Genomic DNA, 22,338 nt, shown 5'->3' on the forward strand with positions numbered 1-22,338 from the left:
ATATGTATTATTATTTTTTCAATTAAATTATTAGCATTTAAAAAAATATTTTCAACGTTGGGGCATTGCTTATTTTACTTACGCAAAGGCTGCACCGCTCATAGATATATAGTGCACGGTTCTGCTGTAGTTGCATGACTTGAATTGGCGTACGTGGGTACTACTTTCAGGGAGTAAATGTGAGGGACGTGATGTGAAGATTTGAGGCTGTGCTTCGGTCGTGAGAAAAAAACTAAGATGGCGTCTCATCAAGAAAGATAGGAATAGGATGGCTTGAAGAGAGTGATGATGTTGGTCGGAAAATGATTGATAGCCACATAATTGATAAGGTTTGAGACTCTCGCTTACAATTAAACGAACCTGTGTGTTTGACACAACGGAGTATATGGAGTACTAAGGCTGAAAAACGGGTCAACTTTGCTAGCCGCGTCAGCTAGCCAACTGGAACAAGCACAGCTGGCCAACGTTAGCTAACTACCAGTCATCACAACAACAGAGGAAGGAGAACGGCCACCAGCCCTATCATACCCCGGGACATCGAGGTGTCTTCGGGTCAGTTACGGGAATGAAACGAAACATTGTAACGTTAGTGTAAAGGGTCAACAAATAACCGCTTGTGGCATTTCTTCTTGCACATACATCTAACGTTAGTTGAATCAATCAACTAGCTAGCTAACATTAACGTTAGCTAGTTGTTCGCGTCAATTTGAGTGTGCATTGTTTGCGGTTATATTGATGACTTTTTCCTCAGCCACCCAGTCAACGTTAGCTAGCTAGTTATCTGAAGCCGTGGGAGGCTATGGGACTGTGAAAAAGTGAAGGCCTCGATGCTAACGTTAGCTGCAAGCGGCTTTATCGCCACTTATAGCTTAACAATGGACACAAATAGATTCCATGATTGCCTGAAGAAAATAAATAAATGACACGTAGCTAGCTAACCCACTAGAAGTGATTTATTGGAGACATTTTCTTATTCTTTTGTTATGGTTGTCACTGGACGGTTAGGTTAGTTTTAACGCCAGTTCGCTCAAGTTTAGTAGCTAACGTTAGTAGTTAGCTAACAGTTGCCAGCTAATGTATTATTTAGTAATGTTAACAAGATGTACATCGACATTGAAATTTAACCATTTGGCTTCTGCAATCTAGTGATTGTGTATTTGTTTTCTTATTAATGAATCTAGCCCAGCCCACTTGCGAGTACTGCTGCCTATACCTTAGGGTTCATGGCCTCCACGCCATTGTTTGTCTGAAGGCCTTTAGAGAATCAGATAGATAGCTAGGACACTTGTCACTGAAGTCCCAGAATCAAGTTTTGTTGATTTAATGTTTTTGTTTTTTTAATGAGGAATACCCCAGGACAAAATTCATATAAGACTATTCTATTAACACTCTTATGGTAACAAATTCCATGTATCAATGCTTATTGCTTAAGTGCATACAGACATCTTGCTATCACTTCTGTAATCAAATCATTTAATTGTTTCTCTGTAATGCGACTGATTAAGCATCACTTAAAACTTTTGCCCTTTTTCACACTGGGCCTTGTTAATTCAGCAGAGCATGGCATTTGTTTTGTTGTGTCCATCTGATGTTGGGGGAGGGGATTTTAACAAGGACTATTTTGGGGACAAAATAAATCCTCATCCTGGGATTATCCATGTCTCTTGTTATTGACTATTATGTAAAGTTTGAGGGGCAATAATAAACTGTGAAACATGTAGAGGAACTAACTGCTATATAGTAAGATGACAATATTACAATTCCCTGCTAGACCAGGAAGTAGTAAGAGCATAAGTAAACTAATGCCGTGACCTTTTGCGGTAGCTGTATAATATGCTTTTTATTTTCTCATACACTGGTCCATTTTACTCATCATTAAATTAAGATGACATGTTAACTTTACATTGCCTTTTGTTAAATTTGTTTCAGTTGACTGTCATTGGGAACATTTATTGAGATAAGTGTGTTATGTAAATGTCTTTTCTGAAGACAAAATGTTGGCCAGTGAACATAAGTTTGTCAAAATTATAAGTTTCCCACAACTTTGTGTCCTTGCAGCACTCTGACCTGTCCTAGAGTACCGGGAGGTCATACAGAAAATGCATATAAATTCAGAAAAACAAAATGCTTTAAATTGTCTTTTAAAACTATGCAAGGTGTTAGGGTTTTACATTTTCCTCTACAAATTAAACAAGACTTGTGTACATAAAATGCTTTTTGGGATGCCGTATTGATGCTGTCCTGCCCATTAGTGAGTCTGCCAGAGTTCATTAACTTGTTTTGCATTGTCGATCTTCCTGTTGTCAGGGCAATGGAAGGGGAAGAGTTTATACCTCCTCCGGAGTGTCCCGTATTTGAGCCATCATGGGAGGAGTTTCAGGACCCCCTGGGCTACATCGCCAAGATACGTCCAATCGCGGAGAAATCTGGAATCTGCAAAATTCGTCCTCCACCAGTAAATATTTGCTTATGCTTGGATTTTGTTAAAGAAATGACATGGTCACTGTGTGCTATGTGCAACATTTGTTCAAATTGGCACTGGGTTTAAAGTGTTTTATAAGTACTAAGTAAAAGGCACATGGACTCACAGTTTTAGTATAACCAAAAAAGAGCAGCATGTTGAAATGAGATCAAATGACTGATTCCCATTGGGGTGTGTGTTGTTGCAAAGGCAAAAATAAAGATTCAGAAGGGTTAAATGTGTAAAATATTTAACCAAAAATGAGCTATAAAACGGCTATAACAAGTAATTTTCTTGTTATAGCCGTTTAACAAGACATACTCCCCCATTTACACTTATGTTCAGTTTGTTACATAGATTAAATGTTGTGCTTTTTTCATAAATACTATAATAAGTTATGTTTAACAAATTCAACTAGTAAGGAATTAAGAGTTACATTACAGAATAAAATATTTTAACAAAAGTAAAGCTGTTTTTGCAGTAGAGGATAAGGTAGGAGTACTGGAGGAAAACTGCAAATGGTGCAAGTGTGTAAATGAAAGCCTCATCACTGCTCATCTTAAGGGCTTGGTGGACATAATAATGCAGTTATACATATAGTTGTTCTACTAAATGCTGGCCACATTACTTAGGGTGCAGTTTTTCTATTAGTTTTGTCAAGATCTTGTAAGAATTATAATTTCTTCGGGAATGATTGGTGAGAATGCAGGCCTTTGATTGTTGATAGTTTGAGCTTCACCTGCTCTTGAGTATGTGACCTTAGTTATCCTTCCTGGTTAAAGCTGGGTCAAGTTCTTGAGCCTGAAAGCCAGAATTAAACCCAATTAAAGTCCATTCTAATCTCACTATCTCAGTAATCTCCCATGTCAATGTTTATTTTTTGTTTTTAAGTTCCTTGAATGATAAAAGTCACCATCAAAGCAGGAATTACCCAAGTTGTAGTTTTAGCATACAGGTTTACAAGTTTAATTGCATATCTTTGCTCCCAAATAGGACTGGCAACCCCCGTTTTCAGTGGAGCTGGATACCTTCCGCTTCACACCCCGCATCCAGAGGCTTAATGAGTTGGAGGTAAGTTCTTCTCTTTTCCCTCAAAGCTGTATATTGTTGACATATAATTGAAGTCGTTGTTGGAACTGGCCATGGTAATCATGGTGGTCCCTCATGCGTCTCATTTTAGGCAGAGACCAGAGTGAAGCTTAATTATTTGGACCGCATCGCCAGGTTTTGGGAGATCCAGGCATCCTCCTTGAAAATCCCACATATTGAAAGACGCATCCTTGATCTTTTCAGCCTATCAAGGGTAGATATACATTGAACTGTTTGTACTTAGTGCATTTTGAAGTTATTTTTTGGTTCTCACCTATGGTTTCTAAACTTGAAAATTAAAAAATGCTTTTCTGTTTCAGATTGTGACAGATGAAGGAGGTTTTGAGATGATCTGTAAGGAACGGCGCTGGGCTCGTGTGGCCCAGAGGCTTGGCTACCCTCCAGGCAAGAACATTGGTTCTCTGCTGCGCTCGCACTACGAGAGGATCGTCTATCCCTTTGAAATGTTCCAGTCTGGTGCCAGATTGCCGGTATCACATTCTCTTCTCTCCTTTTTGTGTTACCAGGGGTGATCAGTTAATAGAAAGCATTCAAAATGAGTCCATCGGCGAAAAGTAGCTTAATCACTATATGATGCATTATACACTTCCTTTTGGTTAGAATCAAAATTATTACGGTAGATCATCTGTATATTTACATCTTTTCATGTAAACTCTCTTTTTACATCATTTCTAGCATTGCAAGCCGAAGCACTATGATGGTGAGGATGTGGATAAGGAGTACAAGCCCCACTCCATCCCTCTGCGACAGTCTGTGCAGCCATCCAAAATAAGCAGTTACGGACGCAGGGCCAACCGCGGCCAGCCTGATGTGAGTGAGAGTTCCTATCCTTACTAAATTTGCATACCTATATGACCAGTAACCCTATACTGAACCCGTACTTTGGGCACTTTTTGGATCACATTTCCATATGTGCCTTGCCTTGTTTATACATCTGCTTTTCAAGACCATAGAAATTGGATTGGTTTTGTGCAACTGATCTAAGGAATTTGTTTCAGTGTGGCACTGTTTGAATTTCAACCTGCAAATTAATTTAACTACCAGGTATCCAGGCTTTCCTGCCCTATGATTACTATATCAGTGATGGTTTCCCACAGGACTTAGACCACACATCAAAATTTGTAACACTGATGGTATTATCTGTATTTGTTGTTTTAGTAATTCCAGACTTGTAATCACAGTTTCATCTTACAAACAGTGAAGTTCCACTAATTAATGTGCAAACTACAGTGTGTTTTTATGTTGCAATTGAAAGAAATCTGCAAATCTGGGGTGAACAGCAAATGTACAAGGCTGTCAGCCTCTTACCATGTATGCTAACATGTATGTAAGTTTTAGTGTACCTTCTGTTATCTGCCAACTGATTAGCCAAATAAATAACAGCAAAGCTTCCATCATTACAGGCAAACAGAAAGTCAAGCCAACAGTGTACTCAAGTGTTTGTCCCATGCTGTCGTGTTAATAACTTTTCTGTGCTTATCCACGTGCCCTTTTGCATCGGTTACAGTGTAGTGTCTGGAAGATGTGACACATGACCGCGCTTACTCTCCATCCCACCATGCTGCTGTGCTTAACTCTGCTGTTTATGCTCTCTGCTCCATGGCTTATTTGGCTTTCTGCTTTGTTTCCGCCACTTTCTTCCATCTCACTGGTAGACGCACAACTGTTTGTTTCATAAGTCACATTGCTACACAATCTTTTTGTATATATTATTATTATTACCAATATACAGTACAACTTTTGGACTGGCCATCATTCTGTTATCTCATGCTTGTTACGTGCAACCTTACCTAAGCTTCACTTTCTACCCTAACACCCCCTCCCCCTCCCTCAATCATACATTGAGTAAGTAATGCTTGCCAGTGGATTTGAGTTTTTTCATTTATTATGCTGGAATACATCTTTTGTTTTGCATATTTAGTTATTTATTTAATTTATAGGAACAAAACTAAGCTTGGTGCAGATTTTTGACAAAAAAGGTTTGCATCAGATGATTGAGGTGATAGAGAATGGGCTTTTTCATGAAAACCAGTACATTTGGTATTGCTTTATTTTAACTCAATTTAAGATCCAGTAGATATATTTTCTATTATGTAGCTGGACTACAAGAATTGTCCATGATAACAAAACTTGTCAGCAAAATTACATTCCCAAACACCTTCCCAACCCCATTTCTTTTTGATGCCAAAGCTGTCCCATTTAGATTATATAAATGATGTTAGTATGTCAGCTGAGTTACCTGCCAGTTGTTGGCAGCAACTTGTAAAGTCAGTGATGAGATAACAGAAATAGGGTTGTCTCAAATAGTATGCTTTTTATAAAATTTCAGCTTGTATTAAACTGAAGTTTATGCAGCCCTGTCCAAAACATTACTAGATGTACCAAACATTCAAAAAGATAAACTTTAATGTTGCTTTTGAGAGAGAAAATTGAATATCTAGATCCACACCATTTCCTGTTTGGCCGTTATAGGTCCTACATTAAATGTGACCATTGTCTCATAATGTGTCCCAGTGACAACTAGTGGCTCTGTTCTTTCCAGGCTCTCTCCCTTCCTCTTTCATCTCCTTCTTGCCTCTTGTCTTAGTTTATTGTTGCTGTTGTTGTCTCCCCTTGCAGGGTCCAGAGGATCTGGCCCCCCATCCTCTCACCACTGGTTCTCAACTCATCTCTGCGGTACTGCCTCTTGAGCATATGAGCTCACCTTCCGCCCCCGCTTTCTTCCTGCCTCTTTTCCTAGACCACCTCACCCTTACTGAAGTTGTCTAGATGTTTTGTTTTTTCATTTTAACTAACCACTAAAACATTTTCATGCAATCATACTCCTAAACCCATCATAGTCACATAACTGTTTCAGACATAAAAAGCCATAAAAACTCTCTGTGGCATTACAATAATAGTTGGTGCAAGTTATTAAATTAGCATCATTCTAGACCAGACAATGAACACAGAGAGAAATATTTCCCTGGCTGGTTACTTCTGTTTTTATTTAAGCAGTTTAGTGTTTTGTCAACATGCTCTAGGACTGTTAGTAAAATTAGCCATTTTGTCTTATGTTGGACAAAGGTGTTTAGCGGCCTTGTCTGTGTTTTTAGGCATTATATTACAGATTTGAAAAATCTGCAAATGTATGCAAGTTTGGATCCCTGTGACATTGTTGTTGAGAACTAATGTTTCAGATGGCCTTGATGGCACAGTTCACCATAGGCCTCTGAAGAAACTTTCACTCCATCTCCAATTGCCAAACACACTTTTCTAGTTTAGTTGTCAGGTTGATGCACTCTCTAGCTTTCTCTCTTTCACCCATGCGCTTTCTCTGTGGTCGCACTTGGCTTGAAATGCTTTGTCCCTGGGCTGTCTGTGTGCCTTCTGCTGTGTTGCCTTGCCGTGTGCTCACTACAGCAGCTAACAGTGTGGCTGCATGCATTCTCTTTTGAGTGCACTCACAGAAAAATACTTAGTGGGTTTAAAGCTGCAGTAGGTAAGATTGTGAAGAGCCAGGACTTTGCCAACAAATTTGAACATCGACAACTTCTCAGTCCCTCCTCCCTTTCTGCTGCAGCCCAAACCGTCTCCTAAGCCCCTCCCACACAACGGAGTTTGACAGAACTGCCGGCATGTCAGACATGTTCAATAACTAAACACCAATACAACGTTAACTTTACTCACCAACAGTAAAACGATGCTAACTAGTAGGCTACCGTTAGCCATTTCAGCATCATATCAGACCGACCACTGTGCTAACGTTACTATCATCATCACCAATGTAGCTTTGTGGACTTTTGACTATTAATAACAAAGTGAAAGATAAATCACTCATGGTAATTATTTTACCTGTCGAGAAGAAATGTGGCCACATCTGCATCGTTCTTCAGATCTTTAAAATCCTGCAGCCACGCCACCTCTGAAAAGCCACTCCATTATTCACGGAGTTTTGGAAAACCTTTCTGCAGCTCGTGCGCGGGGAGGGGAGAACGCTATATATGCGTGTACCTGAGCAGTGATTGACAGGCAGATAGACCACCCCCTGTGGCCCTGATTGGAGAAAATCGAGCGGGAGCGGTGGAATTTTGCCAATGGCACTACAGGCTGTAGAAGGTGCCAGAGGAGCTGTCTTTTTTTTCTTTTTCTTTTTTTATACATAATTCATGTAGTTCTACTGGAACATAGGGTCAGTTTCAGCAAATATGACAGAAAGTTAGTTTTATAAGACTTACCTACTGCATCTTTAATTTAATAAGGTTTCACTTGCAGAGCACCATAATCTGAGGAACAGTAAAGTATTGGAGTCTTAATTCTTATGACCCTTTTTGAACATGTAATTGTTGTTAGCCTTTAAGTCTCTCTAGGTTTGCTTGTTTGATTGCCCTCTACTGTCAAAGCCCTGCTTATCTGCTGTGTTGTCCACTGCTTCCAATCCCTGTCCCACTTGTAAAGTCCAATTGATCTACAATGTTGGGGTGCCAGAAAAAGGTGCCTGTTTTTTTTTATCTACACTGATAATATACAACAATGTATGGGCAGCTGGAGTTAAATTTTCATGACTGAAGGGAGTACAATTGCATACAGGTGGTAAAGTCAAAAACAAATGTTCTTCTTCCATAACCTTGAGTCTTGAAAGAAGGAGAAGAAAAAAAAGACTTAAATGGTCTCTTTTTATGGTATTGTATCTGTCCAGTTGTTGTGCCATGAATGACACTAACGTCGTTGTCATGACTGTCTTGTGGGAATACTGGTTGCGTTCTGACTGCACACAGACTACTGATTTCTTTGTGCACACATGAGTAGAAGCCAAACCTCTCCCAGATTAGGACTAAACTGCCATTGTGAGGAAAAAAAATATATATATATATATATATATATATATATATATATATATATATATATATATATATATATATATATATATATATATATATATATATATATATATATATATATATATTAATTATATATATATATATATTAATTATATATATATATATATTAATTATATATATTAATTATATTAATTATATATATATGAACTGTGAAAGTCCTGCTTTTATGTGCTTTTTAGATCTACTGACTGGTTATTGAAAGTGACGTTAAGACCTACTGTGTTTCTGTCATTGCTGATTACACGTGACTTGTGTGTGTACTGTTTGTAATCATACGGCAGACTGGAAATAGTGCCCAAAGGTGTGGCACAAATAATAATTAGCTCAAGAGCAAATGGAGGGCAAGACCATGTTAAAACAAAAAAAAAGGGTACCTACCTATTCAATATTCTGTATACTGTTGTCTAGAAATTATAAATGTCTGGTCTCAGGCTACTCAGAATCCGCTACTGCTAACACGTCCAACTAGGGCTGGGCGATATGACGATATATATCGTCAGAATGATATAAAATGTCTATTGTGTATATATTGTTTCTATTGCGATGTCCAAAAACCAGCTGCCAAACTGTGTTACGATAATATAACAATTTACGTTCTGATCCTTGCACGTTAGTTCTGAATAAAATGAGAAAATACTCGCTACTTTAAAGTGTTTAATTCCCACAGGAGTATGCAAAAATAGGCTTTACCATGTGGTTACTATATAGACTATTGAATTACCAAAAAAACATGCTATATTGTGTTATGAAATGAATTGCCTATATCGATAGCAACATTTTTATGTATTTTTTTTAATGTTTGACAAATTACAGCGTAAATTAACTTAAAAATACTTTTTTGTAATATGCTTATAACATTATCCAAGGATTTGATAAAAACAAGACTCATAATTACTTAAAATACCCTTCTCTGACTGTATGGTTGCAACTGCTGGTGATTGTGTGTTCTGGTGATGGGTCTTAACGTTCAAGCTTTCACTGTGATGTAGGCTAACTTTTCCTTACTTTCTAACCAAGCACAATCCCTTCTTGTGATGGTATTATGCTTTCATGTTTTAACTGTTTGTTCTGCATTTGGCATAGACCCTTTGGCTCTTTGTGCTGTGGAGAGTAGTTGTCTGTCTTTGCCTTCATGAGGAAAATGTACTTTCATCCACAGCCTGAACCCACAGAGGAAGACATAGAGAAGAACCCAGAACTGAAGAAGCTACAGATCTATGGCGCAGGGCCTAAGATGATGGGACTTGGGCTGGTGGCCAGGGACAAAGGCATCCGGAAGAAAGGTAAGTGCCATAGCCACAACCTCATTTAAACACATTCTCAGACACACAGTTAAACCTATAACGTCATTAGGTCTGCCAACAATAATGTTGAGAAACCTGGACATTTGGAGGCAACGCTGCATCAGAACAATTAGTTTTGCAAGTAAAGCAATTACTTGAGAAAGAGGCAAGTCCTAAATTAATAACTGGCTAACTCTGATTCTGAACACATCTTACTTTTTAGATGAACTGCCTCAAACCGTTACCATCAAGGACAGCGTATCTCCTGGTTCTGGTGATACGTCAGTCAAAGCGGAGCCGCTGGAGCATAAAGAGAAGCAGAGTGATGGGAGTACATCTAGCCATATACTGCCTCCTCCTACCATCACAGTTAAGACAGAAGTGAAGAAAGAAGAACCAGAGGAAGAGGGTGGGAAAGGGAAAGTGGAGGAGGAAGAAGATACAGATGGACCTTGTACCAAAATGACCATGAGGCTAAGACGCAACCTCGGCAACTCGCAGTGTGTAAGTAGACCAAAGAATGCACCCACGTGGCAGTCAAAGTTAAGATGAACGTTACATATTTGAATATTAAATGTCACGGCATAACCACAACCCTGGGAAAACTTGATACTATCGTTACGTCTAGGGCTTCCAGAGTTTTGTTAGCCCGTGCAAATGAAACTACAGAGCTAAGCACTAGCCCGCCTGGCTGAAGGTAAAGGTGAAAGGCCTACCTCTCGTAGACAGGGCTCACTTCTTGGTCTGGCGTTAATCAGCGTCGACGCTCCGTTGACGGACAAAACACAACTTGATGGGGAACCATTGGGTCGGGAGTGACTAATAGATGGATTTGTGCTGTGATACAAACTACCATGAGAAGTCGAATGATTGTACAAGGCCTGTAAACACAATGCACTTTGCTCTTTATCTTTGACAAAGTAGTGACTCCTATTCCCCACAATCTAATATTTTGTTTAATTTTTCATCTTCCGTGTTTAATAGGCCACCGTGGTTGTCTGCTCCAGTTAAACGTGAGCCTCACTCATCTGGCTCCAAGCCCTAGAATGAACGTTTTGTACTTTTCTTTGTCCCACTTTTTCAAAGGTGGATTCTTTTGTATGTCGGATGTGTGGTCGGGGAGATGACGACGAGAAGCTCTTGCTGTGTGATGGCTGTGATGATAATTACCACACCTACTGTCTACTACCCCCACTCACTGATCCTCCAAAAGGCAACTGGCGATGCCCTAAGTGTGTGGCAGAGGTTAGTAAAAATGTTTGGAAGCACTTGTTTATGTCTGTAATACTCGTGGCATGTTTTGTTGGATTTCTTTGAACCCCCAAGACTAATCTTTGTTTGGATTCTCCTCAATGTGTAACTTTTTGTAGGAGTGCAAGAAACCTGCAGAAGCATTTGGCTTTGAACAGGCTACACGAGAGTACACTCTGCAGAGTTTTGGGGAAATGGCAGATGCCTTCAAGGCAGATTACTTCAACATGCCTGTCCATGTAAGCGCAACCACACAAGACATCACCTCTTCATTATAAAGCACCCTGCCCCGACTAAAGCGGGAGACTAATCTCAAGCCTGTGTGTTGTTGTTGGTGTAGATGGTTCCCACTGAGCTTGTGGAGAGAGAATTCTGGAGGTTAGTCAGTAGTATCGAGGAAGACGTGGTTGTTGAATACGGTGCAGACATACACTCCAAGGAGTTTGGCAGCGGCTTCCCGATGAACAATGGCAAAAAGAAGCTCACAAAGGAGGAGGAGGTATGCACGTTGTTTTCTTTTGTAACAGTATATATATATATATATATATATATATATATATATATATATACAACAGACAGACAGACAGACAGACAGACAGACAGACAGACAGACAGACAGACAGACAGACAGACAGACAGACAGACAGACTACGGTATCATGACTGTAAAAGACCAATTTGGCATTCTGACCATTACGATAAGAATGTACTCTACAAACTAATCCCTACTCAATTCAGCGGTGCTCTTGACAATAACATGTTTGCATTAACAAACTATTCACTGCACAGTTTTGATTACAGTGCTAAATGAGATGAGAGAACAGCGAGTTTGCCAACTGTCTGGTTGTTATGGAGATAAGTAGGCTCTTGGTTGGCATGACAATAATCCCAATACCTCTAGAATGTATGACAAATGGCAGTTTATGGCAGCCAAATCTGCTGAAAAATAAATCAGAATTTTGTTTACTTAAAAAAAATATGTCAAATCAATCTGAATTTATAAGTAGAAATCTAAACAAACTCCAGAAAAGTAGTTTAAAATGAACGTGGGCCTTAGCAGCATAACTATGGGTTACTCTGTAATTCAGAATGTTGAATTGAGAGAAATATTTCAGCAAATGGTATTGATTTTATAATGTTCTCATAAAAGTACTAGTGTAGTTTAGATGGTACCTGTAATTAGGGTTATTTATAGACCTTTTAATAATCATAGTCCAGTGCTTATTTTCAGTGCAGTCCCTTTTCTTTGTTGGTCAGGAATATGCCTGCAGTGGCTGGAATTTGAATGTGATGCCCGTGCTGGAGCAGTCACTCCTGTGTCACATTAATGGAGACATCTCTGGGATGAAGGTGCCCTGGCTTTACGTAGGCATGGTGTTCTCAGCTTTCTGCTGGCACATCGAGGATCACTGGAGCTACTCCATCAACTACCTGCACTGGTACAGAATGCTTTTTTTGTGTATTGTTGTGGGTTTGTTTGGCATTATAGTAGTCAAAGGTTTAATCAATTGCAGCTTTTAACATAGAGAATATGATAATGTCATGTGCAAGGGTACTTTGACTGAAATACTATAACTTTCCCTCTCTGTTCTCCACTTCCCTATTCTCTCTTTTATGTATTCTATTCTGCAGGGGGGAACCCAAGACTTGGTATGGGGTTCCCTCTGTGGCAGCTGAGCGACTTGAGGAAGTAATGAAGAAGCTGACGCCAGAGCTGTTTGAGTTTCAACCTGACCTCCTGCACCAGCTGGTCACCATCATGAACCCCAATATCCTCATGTCTCACGGTGTACCGGTCCGTCTCACATAAACACGCATGCACACAGCAGAAATATCGTTTGTGAAAATAAATTCTTTGATTGACTTCTGTGTTTCCGATTGGCAGGTTGTACGTACCAACCAGTGTGCTGGGGAGTTTGTCATCACCTTCCCCAGAGCCTACCACAGTGGCTTCAATCAGGGGTATAACTTTGCTGAAGCTGTTAACTTCTGCACTGCAGACTGGGTACGTCCGTTTACACTGTCTGTCTCGAGTTCTCATTTCCGATCGTTCACAATAATCAACATCGCTCTTCTCTTTCCCTCTCAGCTGCCTGCCGGCCGTTCCTGTATTGAGCACTACCGGCGTCTGAGAAGGTATTGCGTGTTCTCCCACGAGGAGCTCACCTGTAAAATGGCTGCCACCCCAGAGAAACTAGACCTTAACCTGGCAGCAGCTACACACCGGGAAATGTTCATCATTGTTCAGGAGGAGAGGAAGCTGCGGAAGGGTCTGATGGAAAGGGTGAGACACAGAAATAGATCTTAGACATTTTTTGTTTCTCTATTTATTTATTCAGTCTATATGTGTAAGTGAATAATAGTTTAGTTTGGTACCGTTCGGAATTTGTCTGATATTGTAATGTTCTGATGAGAATATGGGAAATCTGTTTGTCTAATGAAATCTGTGTTGTGTACCTGCAGGGCATTACTGAAGCAGAGCGCGAGGCCTTTGAGCTGCTGCCTGATGATGAGAGACAGTGTGATAAATGTAAGACCACGTGCTTCCTTTCTGCCCTGGCATGCTCAAACTGTCCAGAGAGACTGGTATGTCTCTACCACACTCAGGATCTGTGCAACTGCCCCACTGAAAAACTCTACCTCAGGTATTTATCTCTTGTGTAGCTGTCATTGTTTGTGTATGCTTTGCAGTGATGTACTGGGTGAAAAGTGGCTGTGTTAATCCTCCCCTTCACTTTGCAGATACAGATATACCCTGGATGAGCTGTTAGCCATGTTACACCGATTAAAGGTTCGGTCGGAGTCTTTTGATTCCTGGGCCAACAGAGTGAAAGAGGCACTTGAGCAGGAAGAGGGAAACAAAATAGGTGGGAAATCAACATAAATGTATCCCATGAACTTGGTTTCAACAGAATATTATGATCTTAAAAGACACTGGAAGACCAAATGGTTATTGAATTGCAGGAATTAATGACCTGGAAATGCTGAAGACGGAAGCAGCGGAAAAAAAGTTTCCTGACAACGAACTTCTGCGGAAACTCAACACTGTTCTTAAAGACATCGAACGCTGCCAGCAGACAAGTGTTGAACTCCTCAGTAACTCAAGGACCAGGTAAAATAGAACACATACTTAACATTTACACTAACTGTTCTGTTACATGCACTTACAAATTTCCATCTTTTTAGTGAAAGTAAGATGACGTTGGCAGAGCTGAAATCCTTGGTAGAGACGATGCAAAACCTGCCCTGTGTGATCAGCCAGTTGGAGGAAGTGCAGGTAAGTGGTTATGTTACACTAAGCAAACTAGCTTTTATTTTTGTCATATCCTTCCAAAACTAATAAAAACACTGTATAAATGTGTTACAATTTTCTCACCTTAAAAGTTGTACCCCCACTTGGTGCACTGACGGTCTACCTCTGTACCATCTGGTTTTCAAGGCGGTTCTGCGGACAGTGGAGGATTTCCAGAGCCGGGCTCAAGTACTGGCCAATGACAGGGACTGGAGGAGGGACTCTCAAACACCTGAGCAGTTGCAGACTTTGTTGGAGCAGGGGGCCAAGCTGCTTGTTGTGGTGCCAGAGTATAATTTACTCCAGGGCCTTAAGGAGCAGGGCCATTGGCTGGCAGAGGTGAGACGCACCCTGGGCACAGAAGGAGGGGAGAGGCAGGAGGTGATGTTGGATGTTTTGAGAAACCTGATGGAAGCCGGCTGCAACGTGCCCCAGAGTGTGTCTGTGGAGACGGCCATGGCAGAGCTTCAGGAGCTGCTCACAATTGCAGAACGTTGGGAGGAGAAAGCACAGATCTGCCTAGAACAAAGGTAAGACAAACCAGTCAAACCATACAACATTTCAGCTGCCGCAGGTTTTTTTTTTTTTTTCTCACTAGTTTATCGTGTTGCAAAAATGTCAACGTTTCTTTGTCATGGTTTTGTTCTTCCAGGCAAAAGCACCCTCTTTCTACTCTGGAGGCAATAGTAAATGAAGCCCAGCTGATTCCAGTCAAGCTGCCCAACATTCTGGCTCTACAGGGCTGCCTCACTCGGGCACGGGCCTGGGTAACAGATCTAGAGGAAATCCAGGTAATAAAATAAATACAAATAATTATCCTCTCTGGTGTCTTTTAGCCCCTTGACACCTGAATTTATTCACAATTATATAAACAAAATATTATGTGTGTTTCTGGCTCCAAGCTGATGCTAAATTAAGTTGAGATTGTTAATTTGTCTATAGCATATGGAATAGATATAAATTTAGGTATGATGCAAATTAGCGACAACAGGCATTATGGTAAAATTCTTTACAAAACAGTAAAATTAATAAAACACATAGTAGATTTCATTCATGTCACAAAGTTGTTAGAACTTCTAAACTGTAATTGACAAATACATGGATCTTGACAACGGCAAGAAAGAAAACACTCTCCTACTCCCTAACATTGACAGTAGTTTCTTTAGGGGTAGGGTTAGGTGTAGGGGCAGGGTTAGGGGTAGGGGTAGGGTTAGGTTTAATTTCGCTTCCGTGAACCGGATGTATCTCCCACTCCGACCGGTCCTACAAGAAACCAGTGCATGTAAAAGGTTCCGAGGTATGTATCGCATGTAAACAAACCGGCATTGGGGGGAATACACACGCTATCTCGCCTGCAGTCGGAATGGAAGGGGTTTGATGCAAATTAGCGACAGTCGGCGTTAAGGGGTTAGACATCCATTTTTATTCTAACCCCTCTGTAATGTTGTTATTTGAAATAAATTGAAATACCCTGTAATTGCAAAATATGCTGTCATGTTATTTATTATTATTCAATATTTTATTTGTTGTAGAATGGGGAGCATTACCCATGCCTGGATGACCTAGAGGGCCTGGTGGCTATTGGAAGGGACTTGCCAGTCTTCATGCAGGAGTTAAGACAGCTGGAACTGCAGGTAGCCAGCGCTCACTCTTGGAGGGACAAGGCCACCAAGACCTTCCTGAAGAAGAGCAGTCAGCACAGTCTGCTAGAGGTGGGCAACTCGAAGGAAATCGGAAATTATTTTAAAACTTAAATAGATTGAATTTCTGTCAACAATAGGCAACGAGATAAGTTACCTGTATACTTGTATCAGTACGGCATTTCACTTTAGGAGCCAAGCAAGTAAGTAAGGCAACCTTTTATGAAAGCAAGCACTCAACTCCAGTGTTGCCCTGCAGGTATTATGTCCGTGTGCAAAGAGAAGAGAGAGCCGAGATGAGATGGAGACGTTAGATGAGCCTTTAGATGATTCTGATACCAACACTCTGGGCCTCTCTGCTCAGGACCTGAGGGACCCTGCCGCTATTGTGAGTTTATTTAGCGTGTCGTTGTTGTTGTTTTTTGTTCTGTCTTTTTACATAAATACTAGTTCTGTATGTGAACTTGATTTGTGAACTTTGTCTCTAGGTGATGGCATTCAAAGAAGGGGAGCACCAGGAGAAGGAGGCACTACTGAGGTTACAGAAATTGAACATGTGTAAATCTGGACTTAACGCTGCAAGTTGCAAGGAGAACGGGAGGTGGGAGGATGCCATGGAGACGGACACATCCATCCACTCAGAGAACTCTGTAAAAGAGAACGGTAACAGTAACCACACCTGCACCACCCCTCCTCAGTCAGTGTGCGTGTGCGCTGGTCAGCCTCGTGCCCCTCAGCTTCGCTGTCATCTGTGTAAGGACTGGTTCCATGGGGGCTGTGTTCCTTTCCCCTCCCTGCTCTCCTCCTCTGGACCACCAGAGAACCCCCTCTGCTGGTGGGACTGGGACTCGCGCTTTTTGTGTCCGCGGTGCCAGCGGTCACGGCGCCCACGCCTGGAGACTATCCTGGCATTACTGGTTGCCCTGCAGAGGCTACCAGTGCGTCTGCCTGAAGGAGAAGCGCTGCAGTGTCTCACAGAGAGGGCCATCACCTGGCAGGGCCGAGCCAAGGAGGCCCTGGAGACGCCAGAGCTGCAGCAGACACTTCAGAGGCTGCAAGAACTCAAAGAGACTCTCCATTGTGAAACGGAGAAAGCAGGAGACATGGGAAAGGAGACAGAAGGGAGTTCAGTGATTGTCTTATCAGACTCTGAGGGAGGTGAGGGAGAGGAAGGAGTCATTGATCTGACAGACGAGAATTCACCTAAAAAGAACACCAAGGAAAGCAACGGCACTCAGGTTAACGTCTTATTCTGACTTTGTTTTAATACTAAACCACATATAGACTAACTGTAAACTGCAACTGACTCAAATAATTATTCGATTTTATTTTATCTTCTGTATAGTAATAATTGATAGAATAATTGCTACTTCACACTTTCTTATTATACTGTATCCAACCTGCCCTTTTAACACAATGATTGTTTGTCCCCAGGCTGGATGTGAAAATGGCATCAGCAAGAAGTCAAATGTTACAGGTAAGATGGAGTGTCTGTTTCAGAGTAACCGCCGACTTGTGCAAAGCGTCACACAAGATACCAGTCCTCACAAAGTTTTCCTTCCGCTGCTCACTTTTTCAGGGGTGGGGTCTTTGCTGCCCCTGCTGCCTTTGCTGAAAGGCCAGGTAGTGGAGCTTTTACCAGCCACCAGGGTCCAGCTGGAGGAGCTGCAGCTGGAAGGAGATCTGCTAGAGGTGTCCTTGGACCAGACACTCATCATCCACAGAGTCCTGCAAGCTGCCTCTGTTCCACCCAGAGAAACACTGCACACGCTTATTCAGGTCAGGAAAATAAAGTGTGTGTGTGTGTGTGTGTGTGTGTGTGTGTGTGTGTGTGTGTGTGTGTGTGTGTGTGTGTGTGTGTGTGTGTGTGTGTGTGTGTGTGTGTGTGTGTGTGTGTGTGTGTGTGTGTGTGTGTGTGTGTGTGTGTGAGAAAAGACATGTACCACTAAATTGAACAATATAATATTAAAGCCAAAACTACATTAGTGTAATCTAACCCAAAAAATAAATAGCCACAGTCATCAATACAACATACTAATAACTCTAGACCTTTAATTTTTACTATGTTGAAAAAATGTGCAACAGCTGGAAACTTATCAAACAGAGTTTCCGCTGAGTCTTAAAAGTCTAACATTTCTAAATCAACATGGAAGGCCTTAAAAGTATTGTGTTCTACGTCTTAAATAATCTGTAATAGCTTTTAATTTTCCTACCTCTAAAGCTAAAGCTATTCTGTGGGGTTGTAGTTCTTTCTGATGCTATTCCAAATATAATTTGCTGTATAAGGACTACAAATGAGACAAACATGCAACTTATTTTGCAGCCAATCTAGACACCAGTCCTATAAAGCCAATGAGGAAATCAGGGAATTGTTTCAGGCAATATTTCCAGACTCTGACATCAGACTTTTTTATTTTTATTTTTTTTATGTTGTGATATTGGTCTTAAATTTCATTCATCTTAAAAAGGTCTTTAACAGTCTTAAATTTGACTTGGTGAAACCTGTAGAAACTTTACAGTGCCATGCGTGTATACTTAAAGGTTCCCTGTGGAGTTTTCTTGTAAATATATGTTCTATTTACATTCAGTGTTAATTCACCAAAACACACTGTGTGTATCCTTAAGGCATAGCAAACATTTTGAATGCATTTCCTTCCTCATAAAACATTTGCAAAGCTAATTTTATCATCAAAGTTCAAAACCTGCATTGTTTACATCCATTTTTCCTTTTGTAGCAGTCTTCTTCTTCTCTGCTTTTGCTGGTATATTGCTGCAGTTCATGGCACATTACTGCCACTTCAGTCAGATTAGTGAAATGGTGTGAAACCATAAATGTGTACCTAGACTCCACAGGGTACTTGTAATATAGATCACATTGGTGGTAATAGAAGACTGCCAGTGTCGCCCGTTTTAATTATGATTGATATTATGAATTCCAGATGTATTAGGAAGTCTGTTTAAAAGTCCTTAACTATAATTAATTGAGTGCTGTTTTATGATCGGATTATGTACAAATATACAAGAATGTTTTTCTGTTGTATCAAGAACAAAAGTCTGACTGATAGAACTGATAGCCGTTTTTATTTAGGAAGAAATTGGAAAATGGGCTGCTTTATCTATCGCCTGTATCGCCCCTGTCCACCTCAACGGCTTCCTCTCTGATCTTCTTGTCCTCTCCTTCTCTCTCTCTCTCAGATCGAGCTTGAAGAGCAGAGACGAACGAGCCGCGGACGAGCCAAGGACTCCAAAAGGAAGCGAAAGAGCCACCGAGGCGGCAGTGGGGAAGGGGCGGGAGAAAGGTCTCTGGATGCCTCGGAGTCAAAGAAAACCTGTCCCATCAGCCACAGCCTGTCCCCTCAGTTACCTGTCCAGACCTATCCACAGGTAACCGCCCCATGTAGCCTGCTTTTGCTTTAGGCTTATTTTTTTATTCATTGTCTCGAAATTGTAGTTTCAATGCTTTGACTTAAGCTTCATTTGAGATTAACATTTTTGCTGTTTTCCTTTTTTGACAGATTTTGTGATATATTCAACGCTGTAGCTCTGTTTAAGCGGATTGGCCGGAGGAATTGAAGGGACAGAGCATTCTGTGCCAGAAGACAGTGTCAAGTTCTAACAAGACGCAGGACTTCCCCAGGCCTGTGTCCTACGTCCCTTCTCATCCCTCATTCACACATTCAGACACTAACCGTGCGATGACTCTTCTTCTACACTCCACCGTCTCATCCTAAACTCAGCCATATCTCACCCGTCATGATTTTTATTTTATTTTTCTTCAGACTCGCTGTCTTAACCAAACTTTATTCTCCTCCTCCCCTGGACCCATTTTTGTCCTGTGAACATGGTAAGACTGTGTTGAACCGATGTGGGACTTGCCGCAGTAGGAGTGTTTTTGGTCTAGAGTTGTCTCTGAGGTCAATCAGTATGCTACGTTATCCCCACCGTATTAAATGTTAGTTCAGCTGAAGCCTGTCTCAGCACCAGCTGTTGCAGTTTCACTTCACTTGAGCCCACTCGTTGAAGTTGGATAAGCTATGGAGTTCATTTAGACCGTTGTATTCGGGCATGAATCCTGAACCTGAGGTACAGCCGAGGGTTTTGACTGCTGATCTTAGACTACAGCACCGTGGTTCCACTTTTTTTTTAGTTGTATTGAATCTTGTGTTTGATGCTGTTTTGAGGGGACATGCATTTTGAATAAACTGAGTAGATTTTGGGAAGTGTTAAAAACAAGCATTAATGTTTTTGGTGCTACTTTCCCAAAATGGATATCTGTACCTCTTTGGCTTGTTTCTCCGCCCTTCCCTCGATGCCTTTATTTTCTTTTTCTTTTTTTTTTTAAAAGCGCTCATCCTTTTGACTCCATATTGTATTCCTTTTCAATTTTTCCCTCTTTTCCCTCTCCCTCATTCTCTTGCAAATTAAGGTAACTTCACTGTATCTCACTTTGTCACAATTTATTTTGTTAAAATATGGGTGGGTAAAAATATTATTGATATTGCAGACACACAGTTGTCGTGAGTTTCTGTATAAACTTATCATTTTAATGTTGCCTTTGTTTCTTTTCACTCTTGTTAGAAAAATAAAGGTTTAGAATTGTTTAGGATATGTTGACTCATTATTTCTTATCTTGAAAAGCTTTAGTCTAAAGATCTATAATGAATTTTCTCACAATGCACTTAGCAGCAATTCCATACTGCCAAAAACAAATGTCATGATCACAGCATTTATTTAGAAAAGCTTTTACTGTAAAATGACAGACACAGAACAGACATCACAATATTGAACAAGTACACCATGTTTTCTTTAACTATGCTAGAGTTTTAAGCAAGTTCATAGACACATCCACAATTACAGTATGTTAAAGGCTTTTAGTCGTAAAGTAAATGGGTGGGGGACACAGGACATTTATGCGTCAATATCAAACATGCATGTAAGCCAAAGGAAGAATCTGCTTTTGTTCACAAGGTTTTATAAACACCCTGTTCTGTCATTATAGGTACTTTAGCTGGATAATTGTCCAGAGGCTAGTTCTGAGAGCACATAATAAACAAGTGAAAACCTCTGAATCAAGTTTGGGAATGACATCTGACAGGAAATGAATAGAAAACCCCACTGTTAGCTGCAGACCCAATTAACAGAGATTCTTTTGTAGCTAAGAATAATCTTCATTTGCAATGAAATAGCCTTGTTCACAGTCAACATTGAAATAAATTATATTGCATACTGGCCAAAACTTGGTCCAGAAAAAGTATTTTGCAGTTTTGAAATAGCAAACAGAGAAAATCTTATTTGATATTTTATTAATTTAAATGGCAAATGATGCCTTTCTGAATGAAACCACATCAGATGGTTGCTGTGCTTTTGTACGACAAAATGCGCAACGTGCCCTTCTTCATAAAACATTGAGCCCGTCGGTGGCTCTGTGCTTTAGTGTTTAACTTCTCAGCTACGGTAGTTCAGCCTTTTTGTATTGTGCTATACAGTCAAGTCTGCCTGAAAGGAAGGCACCGCTCAGCTCCTCGTTATCAAAAAAAGCGTCTGTGGTCTGACAATGATGTTGTATTTCCTGTATCAAAACAAAGGAGCATTTGTACATGAACACGACAAGAATGCAACAAAAAAATGTCGTCACTACATTAACTGGCACACAATTTTTGAAAATTCCCTTCAACAAAAGTCTGTTATGGACACTAAATATACAGTTTTATGGCACAGAAGTGGCTTTTTCTCATAATATTTTCAGAGCTGCATGGTTCTTACACTTCCTTGTCCTTTATAAAAATGTAGAGGCCTGCAAAGATTACTATTGTGCACCAGTCCTCTAATGGCTAAACAGCAGGTGGTGCCATGCTGTCTCTCCTTTATGTGAGAAGACAGAACTCTAGTGGTGATGCATTTCTAAATGGACTCCCTCTGAATTGTATTGTTTCAAAAATGCCATTCTTCATGTTTGTAGGTCTGTCATCTTGTCCAACTGCACACAGTTATTTTTTTTAATCTTGTGCATTGAATGTGACGTCCGGATTTTTAAATCGGACAAGCTGGTGCAGGTTTCTGTAGAAGGTGTTAGGGGTAAAGCATTATGGAAATGGCAGGTTTAGGTCCATTCAACCAGAGGAAGTGAAAGAGGGGATTCAGTGTATTTAAATTATACTTCAGTATATGTGAGACATGTATGACTTGTAAATCTGCATTTGTGATAGCTTCAATTTGACAATTGTGTAAATGTATGCATTGTCTTTCTGTTCAGGGCGATATGGTTAAACAAACCATGGCAGTCTCATGAGCTTTTCTCCATCTTAAAGGTCCCATGACATGGTGCTCTTTGGATGCTTTTATATAGGCCTTAGTGGTCCCATAATGCTGTATCTGAAGTCTCTTTTATATAGACCTTAGTGGTCCCATAATGCTGTATCTGA

General features: G+C 40.5%; 1 protein-coding gene across 3 annotated transcripts; it reads left to right on the plus strand.

Moving 5' to 3' along the window:
• The first annotated feature begins 201 nt into the window (after positions 1 to 201).
• On the plus strand, positions 202 to 20,463 carry kdm5c (lysine (K)-specific demethylase 5C). Of its 3 annotated transcripts, none has more exons than XM_039800095.1 (29): positions 202 to 552; positions 2,308 to 2,455; positions 3,455 to 3,532; positions 3,642 to 3,764; positions 3,871 to 4,041; positions 4,247 to 4,381; positions 6,191 to 6,247; positions 9,611 to 9,734; positions 9,958 to 10,238; positions 10,821 to 10,979; positions 11,105 to 11,224; positions 11,326 to 11,484; positions 12,242 to 12,423; positions 12,617 to 12,779; positions 12,870 to 12,989; positions 13,074 to 13,268; positions 13,448 to 13,629; positions 13,727 to 13,851; positions 13,949 to 14,096; positions 14,171 to 14,261; positions 14,424 to 14,806; positions 14,929 to 15,067; positions 15,809 to 15,988; positions 16,176 to 16,304; positions 16,405 to 17,154; positions 17,351 to 17,393; positions 17,496 to 17,695; positions 19,112 to 19,300; positions 19,432 to 20,463. In XM_039800095.1, the coding sequence occupies exons 2-29, from the start codon at positions 2,312 to 2,314 to the stop codon at positions 19,438 to 19,440; spliced, it is 4,779 nt and encodes a 1,592-aa protein (XP_039656029.1). In that variant the 5' UTR covers positions 202 to 552; positions 2,308 to 2,311; the 3' UTR covers positions 19,441 to 20,463. The 3 variants fall into 3 exon arrangements, with proteins under 3 accessions (XP_039656029.1, XP_039656031.1, XP_039656030.1); XM_039800096.1 differs by having other exon boundaries at positions 203 to 329; XM_039800097.1 differs by lacking the exon at positions 6,191 to 6,247.
• The last annotated feature ends 1,875 nt before the right edge of the window (positions 20,464 to 22,338 follow it).

This window comes from Perca fluviatilis, chromosome 5 (assembly GCF_010015445.1).
Source record: "Perca fluviatilis chromosome 5, GENO_Pfluv_1.0, whole genome shotgun sequence".
Classification (NCBI taxonomy): Eukaryota; Metazoa; Chordata; class Actinopteri; order Perciformes; family Percidae; genus Perca; species Perca fluviatilis.